Source organism: Dipodomys ordii, unplaced genomic scaffold (assembly GCF_000151885.1).
Source record: "Dipodomys ordii isolate 6190 unplaced genomic scaffold, Dord_2.0 Scaffold72, whole genome shotgun sequence".
NCBI classification, from domain to species: domain Eukaryota; kingdom Metazoa; phylum Chordata; class Mammalia; order Rodentia; family Heteromyidae; genus Dipodomys; species Dipodomys ordii.
Window position 1 is genome coordinate 6,129,382 of NW_012267288.1, and position 13,047 is coordinate 6,142,428.

General features: G+C 35.5%; 1 protein-coding gene across 1 annotated transcript in view; it reads left to right on the plus strand.

Annotated features, from left to right (window-relative positions):
- Agmo (alkylglycerol monooxygenase) overlaps positions 1-13,047 on the plus strand; it is a 323,268-nt gene that overhangs the window by 12,248 nt on the left and 297,973 nt on the right. Inside the window, exon 3 of the mRNA XM_013024069.1 lies at positions 720-871. Within this exon, the coding sequence (XP_012879523.1) occupies positions 720-871 (152 nt within the window). The remainder of the gene's footprint in view (positions 1-719; positions 872-13,047) is intronic.

Below are 13,047 nucleotides of genomic sequence, written 5' to 3' on the forward strand. Positions count from 1 at the left end.
CTTACTTTCAGTAGATTTATATAACTTATTTATAGAATAGTAATTTCCTAAATAGAAGAAGCTCTAGTTCATGTCTTACATGAAATTTTGAAATGTTATGAGAATCTAATACAAGATCATAAGTACAGAAGCAAAATAACACTGCAGATATATGTGTGAGAAAAGAGTGAGGGAAGAGGGAGAAGAAGGATAAACAATAGAATTGGGAAGTAGCTGAGGGTAAAATTTGGGGGATAAACACACTTAAAATCAACAAGCAATTTTCATGGCCCTTAATAATACACCAAAAATATTTTCTGTTTTTACACATCCTTTAGAAACAGTCTCTACTCCATCCTTTATTACAAATTACAAATGAAAATTTCGGAAAATTAGATGTAGTTTTCATCAGGTTTATTTTGTATGGTCTCCCTAAATAGCATTGTAAATGATATTTAAAACTAGTACTTTTTCATTTTTTTTACGCCTTGCAACAGAGAATGGAAACAACTGGTCCCCAGATGCCCAAGAAACAAAAGGAGAAACCTAAAGAATCTTTCTGATACTATAGAGAGTGAGTTTGAAAATGCATGGAAGATCAGGAAGAAACCTAGAATCACAAAGGAACTTAATTTTCCCATACAGATATATTTATTCTAAAATGTTACCTAATGCATTTCAGCTGAATGATGCATTTCCAGATTGTGTTATATCCATTACTTGTGAATTTCATTTTCCAGTCTATTCTTCAGGAGCATTGAAATGACCAGTTACATATACATCTGGGAGAACTACAGGCTCTTCAATTTACCCTGGGATTCATCCTGGACTTGGTATTTAACCTTCCTAAGCGTTGACTTTGGCTACTATTGGTTCCATCGCATGGCCCATGGTAAGTTGTAAATGAGATTCTTGGTAATTTGTGAAATGTCCTTGGTACATCGAAGGTATTCAGCAACACTTATGGAATATATATAAAATTATAGTAGTATATTAGATTGCAAGTAAAGATAATGAAAGTTTACTTTTGAAATTTATGTGGAGGCAGTCTGAGCTATTCTTTTCCTACTTCTTTTTTGAATTTTATTTTATTGTAAAAATACTGTACAGAGGGGTTACAGTTACATGAGTAAGGTAGTAAGTACAATTGTTGAACTTTGTTACCCCCTCCCTCATTTTTCTCCTACTATTCCTATTTTTATATACCAAATTATTACGTTTTCCTTAGGATAATGACCTAACTAGAAAAGTTGAGAAAGCAATAGCTCTTACATTACTTTCTGATGGGTTGCCTTCCGTTATTATCATGACATGCTTTGTAGTGACTACAGACAATTGCACACACCATTGAACTTCCTGTCACAATTATCAGGGGTTATTCGGAAGAACTCTGTAAAAGCTCGCAATTCTAGGTGATGTGTGCTGTCATAAGAAGCTTGGTTCAGTTTCTTGGCAGAACTTCCTGATTACAAATGAAAATGCAATCAGCTAGTCACAGACCAAAATGTACTTCGGTATTACCATAGTTTTGTAAAATTTTCTTTTCATAAGAACCCCTCTTAAGGCACTGGTTCACTGAATTTGCTTTTTGAGATTCTTAGCTGCACTTTCCAAAGAAATGTTTTGCTATGGAATGGGGAATGGAAAGGCAGGAAACAGGTCTGGGTGTGAACTTCTGTGGGGATAAGTGTGGGTTAAGAATGACTTTTGAGCTAAGGGAGCCAAGTGGTCTCTGAGGAGACATAAGGCAAGCCAAAGTAGTTCTGAAGGGAAGTGAGGGAAAGCACTAATTCTGAGAAACTCCTGAAGAGCAGAACTGGCGATTTCAGTGGGTGTTTAGGTTGAGTGGGTGGGGAGAAAGGAAGAAAAAGAGACCTGGATTAATAATACAAACTAGAAGGGAGATGGAAAATAGAGAGCTAAGAACAGGGAGAATGACCGAATTTTAAGTGTGGGAATACATTATATCAAGTAAACGCCTGGAAATACAGAGGAAACATGGGGATCAAGATCCAGTGTTATATATAACTAAGCCTAAAATGTGACATTATTTTTTGTAAAACATGTCAGACATGTTCATTTAATCAATGTATGACTGTAACTACAAATGGAGGAAAAATATAAGCTAACTTATGGTTGAATAAAATAAACACTAGGAAATAGGTACTTGAAAGAGAGAGTAGGGTCAAGAGGAAGAGGCAGACAAATGAAGAGAGGAAGGGAAGGAGAATGCCCTCATGAAATCCAATGCATAACCTATGAAATTAAGAAAATTAAGAGTAGGAGTGGGCTTGGGTTGGATTGGAGAGAATGATGAAAGGGGTAAATCAGATGCATTGTGTTCATAAACTGCCTTGTTGAACAACAACTTCTTTTTGTAATGAGTCAAAGGCAACTTTTAAAAAGTTGTTTATTTAATGTAGAATAACTTTTTTTAAATAATAATGAGTCAACTTCTAATATTATACTATTGCAGTATCATTTGCAATATAGACCATATATCCAAATCAGATGTGATTAAAAATATTTAAGAATGATTTACATAGTAAACTATTTATGTTTTATTATAAAACAGTGGTTTCATCCATAAAATAAATTTACTGGAAATCTTTCTCCTATCGGTACAAAATGGATACTGCAGACTTGGCATTGTATTATTTAATGTCAGGAAATTTCTAACATCACACACCCCTGTAAAGATGTGTTCATTTGGGAAATCTGCACATTTGCTTAATCTTTGAAAGCCCATTATAACAGGAAACAAAGAACCAACAAAATATTACCAAATATAAAACCTTTAAAATATGTTGGTTGTAAGTGCTCTTAGTTAAGGAAGAGCAATAAAATAAAATAACATTAAAAATGTGGAATCAAGGCTATTCAAAGTATGCTTCCCATTAGAAAATCTTGAACAGAATCCAGTAGAGGAGGCAGACATTAAAAAACTTGAAAACCTTCTGGAAAAACACTCACAACCTTCAGGCTATGGAGTCTAATCATAAGTTCAAAGGCTTTTGACTTATAATGGAAAGCTAGTAGGAAAAAAATAAATTATGTAGTTAAATGTGTCAACCTCCAAAGTGATAGTTGATTTTAAAAGTTTTACACTGCAAATAATAATGAAAAACATTGAAACAGATTTTCAGGAATCTAGGAATATACAGAGATAGAAGGGAAGCTTCCAATATCAAATTTTGTGGGCCTGTGGGATTGTCGAATCCAAACTGAATAATTGGTAAGATTTGATGAACTGAAAAAGTCTCAATATTTCCAAAATATAAATGCCGTCTTTAGATACAAACCGAAAATGAAGCATGTTTTCAGTTTAATATATGACTTTCTTGCTACTCCTCTAAACAACATGCTGTGGCAAAAAAAATCATTTTTTGTTAACATGATAAATGCCACAAGTTTTAAACAATATATTCCATACCTGAAACTTTCTTTTCACACAGGGTAGTTATTTCTTATCTTTTCCCTTTTAATTAGCTTAAATTTTACAAAGGTGTTTCATTTTAATATTTGCCTAAATACTTACACTGTATGTAGATTATATCAGTGCCCTGACTATGACTCTTTCTTCAACCCTTTTCTTACATCCTCTCCTTCCTCCATTTTTTTCAGCATGCTTTATTGCATGCAGCTACATAATAGTTTGTTGGAAAATGAATGGGACTGAGAACATCATGTTAACCAGACAAGCCAAGCTCAGAAAGTCAGTTGTTGCAAGGTTTTGCTCATGTATGACATTTAGATTTAAGTGAAATTTAGTTATAAAAATAAACAAGATTGTTTTGGGGGGGGTGTTAACTAATAGGTGGGAGGAAGATAGAAGGGGATGGAAGGTAGTTATTTGTTTAGGAACAGAAATCACTGCTGCTTTGCTGTTGTTTGTGTTGTGGTTCATACTGCACACATGCAGCATTTTCTTCCATTTATGGGACAGTCTTGTATTAGTGGAAAAGTCCTTATTCTCAAAACTTTGAAGATTTCACCTCTATATGTGAAAAACAAGGATATCAGAAGCTGTATTTATTTTGGTATTTCAATGTTGTTTTTTTTCTCTTGAATGAAGCAAGCTCACCAATTATTGAGAACTAACACAAAATGAGAGTAGCACTATATTTCCAAAGAAAGAAATCCAATTGGTAAGATTAAATAAGTCTTAAGGTAAAAGTTTCGTTATTATAATTGTCTGCTTTTAGAGACAGGTTCTTGCTGTGTAGCTCCAACCTAGCCTGAAACTGCTGGTTTTTCTGCCTCTACTTCCTAAGTGTGTGATTGCAGATATCTTCCAGCCAAAAGTAGTGTTTTGAATACTTTCATTAGGTGATAATGTGTTATTTTCTGTTTGTACTTGATACTAGCTGTTACATTAATTTTTCTATTGAGATCACAAATTATCTGACATAAATAACTGGAAAAAGATTTATTCTGGCTCACTGTTTCAGAAGTGTCAGCTTCCATTAGCTGTTTCCATTAGTTAAGGCCTGGGCTGAGGCAGGGCGTCAAGGTTGGGGGAGCAGCTGGGGAAGGAGGCAGGACACAGAGAGAGTGAAACATTTTTAATAATGGTCTTGCTTCTTTCCCCTTTTTATTCCACCTGGGTCCTCAGTCTATGGGGGTAGTGCAGCCACACAGGCTTTCAAGTCAGGCTTTCCCATTAGTTAATCCTGTCTGGAAACCACTTTACAATCACACCAAGGAGCATTTCTAAATCCCGTCATCCTGACCATCAAGCGTAACTATCACAGAGCTGCTAAAGATCTGTGATAAAATATATAATCTTAACGTACACGTGAAATATATAGGTGTACAGAAATGTTAAGTATATTAGTGAATAAGTTAATGTGTGTGTGTGTGTGTGTGTGTGTGTGTGTGCTGGTCCTGAGGCTTGAGCTCGGGGTCTGGGTGCTGAGCTTTTGAAAATTTTATTTATTTATTTATTTTTGCTCAAGGTTAGCACTCTATTACTTCAGCCACAAACTCCACTTTCAGTTTTTTGGCAGTTAATTGAAGATGTGAATCTCATGGATTTTCCTGTCTGGGCTGGCTTTGGACCACAATCATCAGACCTCAGCCCCCTGTGTAGCTAGAATTACAGATGTGAGCCAACAGCACTCAGCCAAGTTTTGATTTTTGAAGGAACATTTCAAAAACGAATAATTACTACCGGAGGGCAACAAAAATATGGCTTACTGGGTGTTAGTTATCTATCCTCTCTTATTTGGGGTAGTAGGCACATGGATGAATCTGAAAAAAAAATCATTGAATTACTTATCCATGTAAAATCTATTCCTTTTATCTACATATGCTTCCACAAAAAGTTAAATTAGTAATGTAATAGTAAGATTTTAATGTGTAAAGTCAGACTGATAAAGTGGTAAGCAACTTTAGCAATAGGAATCAAGGTGTTTTATGACTATAAGCAGACACAAATGATCTTACCTACCTAAGTTCCAACCTAAATCATTTCCACACTCAAAGATGGGTGGGGGGGCATCAGAACAGAACAGTTACTGACTGATTGGTTCTGGTTTGCAAATCCTTCCTTGTGTCATCAGAGCTAGGCTTGGCAGACATCTCTCTTTTGGCAGATGACTAGATGTTAATTTGTTAATTCAAAGGGAAGAAGATAGGAGAGGCTAGCATATGAAGAGACTTGGCTTCCAATTCAGTTGTGTTTGCCTGGAACTTAACCGATTGATATTAAGGAACCTGTGTATGTTACTTGACATAACTGACACTCTCCACCAAGATTCTCTACCTTTCAGGGGGCCACAGCATGAAACTGTATGGCCCATACAATCTGGAGCTATGCACCCCAGCAATTCCCTTAATCACCAGCAGATGTCTCATGTCTGAGTCTCTGACTCGGTGGTAGTGTGCAACATAAAGGTGGGCGTAAGAGTCCCATAGATTTAGAGTACTTGCCTTGATCTGTCTCCTTTATCCTTTATTCTTAGGCAGAAATTGCCCTTCAGTTGTTACATCTATAGCATTGAGATACTTTTTTTAATAGGGAACTAAGTTTTACTAGTGAATAGTCCTTTATATTAACATTTCTTTATCCAAACTGAGAATGTGGTTTCTGTCTCCTGATTGCATACTACTGGATAAAGCAGCCTCATCGTTGAATAAAATCAGAAGTTAGAAGCAGAGGGTAGCTTGGTGGTTCACAGCTGTAATCCTAGCTGCTCAAAAAGCTGAGACCTAGAGGATCATGGTTCAAAGCTAGCCTGGAATAATTGTGTGGCTCCATCTCTAATTAACTAGCAAAATGTGACACTGAAGGTATTGTTCAAGTGACCTAGCTGTGAGCAAGCAAGCAAGCCAAGAGAGCATGAGGCACACAGATCAAGCTTCACAACTGACACAAAGCAATCATAAATGAGAATTTACCCAATAAAATCTTTTACATTGATTATGCAGCTAGTTAATAAAGCAAATGGGGACCTTTGGCTGTAAAACATTTATAATAAGCAATTAGTGAGATTCTCCTTAGCTAATTATTTTGTGTGAGAAGTAAAGTGTTTAATTTATTTTGCATTAATTTCTATGACAGAAAAACCCAAAGTGATCATGTTTTGTGTAATTATTTACAGCATTTATTTTCCATAACTTCATTTGGTATGACAAAGTGAACCTCTGTATACCACTTATGAAATTGTACTTCTCACATTTTTCCTGACTTTTAAAGGAGATCATTTTATATCATCAGCATTTTCATCATTTTCCAAACAAAGAAAATAAATGTATGCATTTCATGAGAACTTACACTATTTTTGATGGGGCTAGACTGAAAAAAAAAAACAGATTGCTTACATTCTGTTGTATGGGTGCTTTTTTTCTGTTGGAAAACAGAACATACCTATGATTACTTTTTGAAACTCTTGCTCATATATTAAGCATCAATCTTCACTTTAAAACACAAAATAATTATACTTTCCTTGTGGCACTAAGAAGGAAGTCTACTTTGCATTTGCCTATTACCACCATTTTTCTTCTCCTCCCACTTTCCCTCACCTTCTCTCAGCCCTTGCAGCAGTCATCATTCACATCGCGGACAGAGCACCTTGGATTCTCATCAATTTGCTTTCCAGGTTCTTGTCATTACTTCCCACGACACCAATGTTCACCATTTTCCTCTGAGTCCATCTCAATGACAGGGGCCATCCCATGATTAATGTTAAAAGGTTTCTCCCTAGATTCACTTAAATCATGTCTGCACCAAAGCATCAAAATTATTTCCTCTCAAAGAACTCTATTCAAGAAGTCTGCATCAAATGTACTTATCCTTACCATTGTCAATTGTTGCCACCCTTAAAATCGCAGCCTAAATTTCCTTTGGTATTTGTAGGCTTCATATGTAGACAATGTACAGAAAGAACATTTGAAACAAGGATCATGGCTGCCATACCGGTGTTGCAAGTACAGATGCATTGCACTGATAGACAAAGAAGTCACAGGCTTGTTAATAAATAATAAAGGTGCCAGGAATCTCTAACAGCCTATGTTTAAACATTTATTAAAATTGAGAAACATTTTCAGAAAAAAATGGAAATTTAAGGTAGTATGCCTAAGATTTTAGGAATTTAGAAAATGCTGCGAAATTGGAGACCAAAATGCATTTGGAAGCAGAGGCAAGAGTAATATCAATCTTCATACTGGTGACTTATGTTTGTAATCCTAGCTACTCTGGAGACTGAGATCTGAGGATCACAGTTTGAACTAACCTGGGCAGGTAGGACAGTTTATGAGACTCTTACCTCTACTAAATGATGAAAAAGCCAGAAGTTGAGCTATGGTTCAAGTGTTAAGTGCTAGCGAGCCTTGAGCAAAAAAAAAAAAAAAAAAAAAAAAGAAATGCTTAGGAAAGGCATCCAGGCCCTGAATTCAAGTTCCAGGACTGGCATAAGAAGATAGTAACAAAAAGAGTACAAAGCCAGGAACAAATTGATCCTGTATTTAATCCCACTTACTTGTGAAGCTGAGAATGGGAGGACCAAGCTCATGGCCAATCTGGGCAGAACATTTGATGAAAACTTTTCTTAACACATAGGTATGTGCCTATCATCACACTACTGTGTGATGTGGGGCTGTGATGAAGAGATTTACAGTCCCTGATTAGCCAGGGTAGAAAATGTAGAGAGACTCCATCTTTAAGGTGGGAAGCTGGGAAAGGTTTTTCTCCCTAGGTTATGGGATAAATTAGCATGCAGAAGATTTGAGCACAAGCATATTGAGCTACAAAAAAATCAAATCAAGTGGAACCCAATTCTCTTTTCATTTATTAAACAACTGTAATTGTGACTGGACCTGAAATAACACAGTGAAAATAACAACAGTTAGATGTTCTAAGACAGCCCAAGATTCCCAGAGTAATTACCAACTAATGAGAAACCTTGTTTTACTGTTACCAACTACACTCAGATATCCATTCACTTATGCATTTTATTTTCTGTAAATATTTAAGATCACCTTTCTTATAAAAACTTTATAGTTGGCTCCTGAGAGAGCGTACGGACAGAGACACTCACTGATTGCTTCACTATTGATAATGAATAACAAGAATGATGGAGGATAGATGAATATGACTAGTGAGTTCTAAAATTGGTAAATTTGTCTTTATTGGCTTTCATTCTTCTTGTTTCTGAATACTCTGGAGTATTGAGCATAAAAACCAAATGACATTCTGTTCAAAAATTGTATTCCTGAAATGATGTGCTAGTGATAGAGTCATCAGTAAGTAAGATGAAAATGAGCACCGCTGGCAATCAGTGGAGACTTGACAGGGTAATGTCAAATGCTCAGAGTGTAGAGCCAGGTTGCCACATGTGAACGTTTGAGTCCTTGCTAGCTAATATCTGGGAAAAGTTAGATGACAACCTTAGTTTCTTATCTATAAAATGGAAGAGATTTTTATAAAGCTAAAGGATTAAAACTTGAGAAAGTGACTGGTACATAGTTAATACTGTCTCAATATTATTTTTGAATGAATGATATCATATTGCTATAGTTAGCTTTGGCTTTTGCATTAATATAACAGAAAAACCATATAGAGTAAGTTTTCAGCCATCCAGCCAAATTTATGTAAGCAGCTCCTATGTATTGGAAAGACTTCTAATTCCTTCCAATGCTGCAATGAACAAATAAATGGAGAACAAATAAATGGGAGAAGGATCTGTGTATTGTTAGTACAGTTAGTTATGTTAGTATGCAGTGTAAAGAAATGCTCATGGGAAGGTGTGTTACTGGAGTAGGTGGGTGATACATTCCAGCTGCTAATGACTCAGCTGGACCTCAGGGACTTGATTTCATTCTAGTAGAAGCTAAAAGTGGGTAAAGAGAGCAGTATAGGCAAATAATAAGGAAAAAGCTTCCTAAATAGAAGAGCCTATGGACACAGAGTTCCCAAGAAGAACATATACTCAGTACACTTGAGAAACACTAAGGAACTGCATGCGTTGGACATCAGTGGGTAACTAGAGGAAAGAAATTAAAGGAGATAAGGAATATGTAAACTATTATTGATAAAATCAGTAAGTTCATTATCAGATAGACTATCTACCTTGTAGCTTACCTATTTTAAGTTTAACATGAAACTATTGGAGGACTATCTAAAAAGGGATGGCATTTGTTGATTTAAAAATATTTATCATGGGCTAGGAAGGTGGCTCAGTGGTAAAGCACTTGCCTTGCATGCTTGAGGCCCTGGGTTCCATTCCTCAGCACCACATAAGCAGAGAAAAAAAAGCCGGAAGTGGAGCTGTGGCTCAAGTGGTAGAGCGCTAGCCTTGAGCTGAAGAGCTGAGGGACAGAGGCCAGGCTGAGTTCAGGCCCCACAACCGGACCCAAAAAAACCCAAACAAACAAACAAACAAAAATTTATCAAAAATATATTGTACCTTCATTTGTATAAAAACATGGTACCTTCAACACTCAGTCTCATGAAGTTTGTGTGGGGTAATCATAATAAATACAGCAGGTAATAGAAACAGAGAATGGCAAATGTAGCAGAAGTGTTGACATTTTATGTAGAATAATCCAGAATGCTTCTCTGATAAGCTTTGAGTAATGTACTCAAATTTTCAATTTGAGCACGAGATCTGAAAGTTTCTGAAAGAATGTCTATGATTCTGGGGACAGAAAGGCCCAGCCAGGAAGAGCAAAAAGTACAAAGTTTGAAACACAAGATGTTCATTGGAGGAAATGTCTGATCATCGTGCCTAGAATCAGAAAATAGAATCAAACTACAGAAGACAAGGGGTGTGGAGTAGAATTAGGTATTGTTGTAGAATGAGGTACAGTGAGGACATATTGTAAGAATGATAAATTATTGCCAAAACATTAGCTATCATTCAGAGTTGAGAAAATGTGGTATGATCTAGGTTTTAAAAGTTAACTGTGACTCAGTGGATTTGAAAATGTTGAACCCATTTGCTGTAAAAGTCAGATCTTCCAATATAACTTCATACACAGAATTTCAGAAAATAACACTTTTCTTACCTGTGTGTTGCACCCAATTTTTTTACTCTACTATAGTAGTTTATTTCAATTAAAATATCTAACACAGTAAATCAATACCATTAGTGGTACTGAAATATTAGAAATATATTTGAAACCTGAATTACTTGTAGAACTGATTTTGAAATTCTCTCATGAATATTTTTAGAAATCTTCCTAAACTGATATTCAGTTCATTATCCTCTTCTTAGAAGAATCTCACATCTAGACCAATGTACTGTACTAGGCCATATGGCTACATGCTTCTTTCTGAAAGTGAAGAAATGTATATACATGTATATTTATATATATGCATACACACACACACACACACACACACACACACACACACACACACACACACACACACACACACACATATATACATGAAAACGTATATTGTTCAAGTGGCCCAGCTATGAGCAAGCCAGCCAAGAGAGTAAGAGTCCTTCATAACAAGCCACACAACTGGCACAAAATAATCATAAAAAGGGTGAAAAATGAAGCAGTGGACCTCACTGGACCATGAAGAAAGTGAACTATACAACTCATGGGTGGAGATGGGAAGGAGTGAGTTGGAGAAAGTGAAGTAATAGAAGACATTGCCCAAAATAATATGTACTGGTTACCTAGAAAGCAATTGCAATTCCATTGTACAACATCTTTATAATAACAATAATGTAAATTACAAATCATAAATGAGTTTCCTCTCATACATATGCATATATATGAATTATTTTTTCAGTCAAGTAATATTAGCCAGTAAGTAATGCATTATGAAGTAAGATATGTACTAAAATTTACAATCTGGAAATTTATTTCCTTAAAACAGTAATTGTGTTGAATAACACGGGAATTTTGTGGTTCATATTCTAATGTACAGAGCTCTATCTTAGATCATGGTGCTAAGAGCAAAGATGATTTGTCTGTGAAACTGACCAGAATCTGGATATATTTAGGAGCTCTTCCCACAGGATTTGTTAATATTTAAGATATCTATTGTGAAAGAATGGGAAATTTACAAATGAAATGCCTCCAAGTTCAACCTGAGTAAATTGGGCAGAGTGGCATTCTGGTTACTGATCAGTTTGAGGGATGGGAAGAGAACTGGAGACTGGTGTGTTAATATCCTCTGTTACAGAGAAAAAGATCAAATCATTAATTATAATGCCACAACGCTAACAAGTTTTCAGATTTATTTTCAATCCAACTTTGATGGGTCTGAATATGTGATTTGTGAAGGAAAGACTCTCTTACCCACTATAGAGAAGTTCTTGAACAGATTACTTTAGGTTCAGGAGAAGGACAAGGAAAGCAGAACTGTCATGGAGGATGCACTAATGGCTTTGTGGAGTTGGCCATCCCTAAGAATTTGTTCTTTATTGCAGCTTCACAAGATGTTAGTTTTCCTCTCTTCCTTATTTAGACACATTTGCTGAGATTGTTTGTCTTGGTAGTGTTAAGGAAATGTACTACTTTAAATGGTAAGAAAAATGAATTCTAAATCCTTTTGTAGAATTTGTCTTATAAATCTGGGAAGTAGACACTTGAGATTAAAATAACCCTAAAGTTTGACCTTGCCAAGGTCTCTCTATTTGACTTCTTAACTTGGCTTATAAATGGCCACTATCCTCCTGTGTCTTCATATGGTTTCTATCTGTGTGTGTCTGTGTGTCAATACCCTGGTTGTTTAATAAGATCCCTGGTCTTACTAGACTAGGACCTACCCTAATCACCACATGTCAACTTACCTCTTATGAGACAATAAGTCTAAATACAGTCTCTTTTTAGAAGAATGGAGCTAAGGACCCAAATGTATGAATTTTTAGGCGATAAACCACTTAACAGTAACCTGTCTGATTGGTGAAACATTATTTCTCTCAAAGACAAATACATCTCCAGTATTAACTTCAATGTGTAATTCCCAAATGCTGAAGGTACTATGAGGAGAGTGGCAAGAGAATTAACTCAGAATATTTATTCAAAATGGGAATTCTATTTTTCTAATTCCAAAGTATTTTTTAAAGAAAAAAAGGACTAGTGCACAAAACGTAGGAAGTGAAAGGTGTATCTAAGGTCCCCACTAAATATTCTCTATTTGATGGTATTTCATCTCTACTTGATGGTAAAAGTATGAGGCAGATTTCTGCATTTCAGTCACAGCACTACTATATTTGGGATGTTTAATACTGACCAAGAGATGCATTTTCTATTCAAAAAAGGCAGCTAAACATAATATAATCTTAACAGGTTTATTGTGAGACTTAAATTTGTTTCAAAGAAGAAAACAGAGAGAAATTGGGTATATAAAAAGTAAATACATATACTTAAGATGTCTATTATCTATTTATGTAATGTATCATATGCAATAAAATATAACTTCATAAAATTGCTATTTTAAAATGACAGTTGAAAACCTGAGTAAAGAAGCAGATTTTTTTTTCATTTTTTTTTTGTGAAAATACTGTACAGAGGGGTTACAGTTACATGGGCAAGATAATGAGTACATTTCTTATCAAGCATTGTAGCCTCCTTTGTTTCCCCTTCCCATCCCTTCCCATC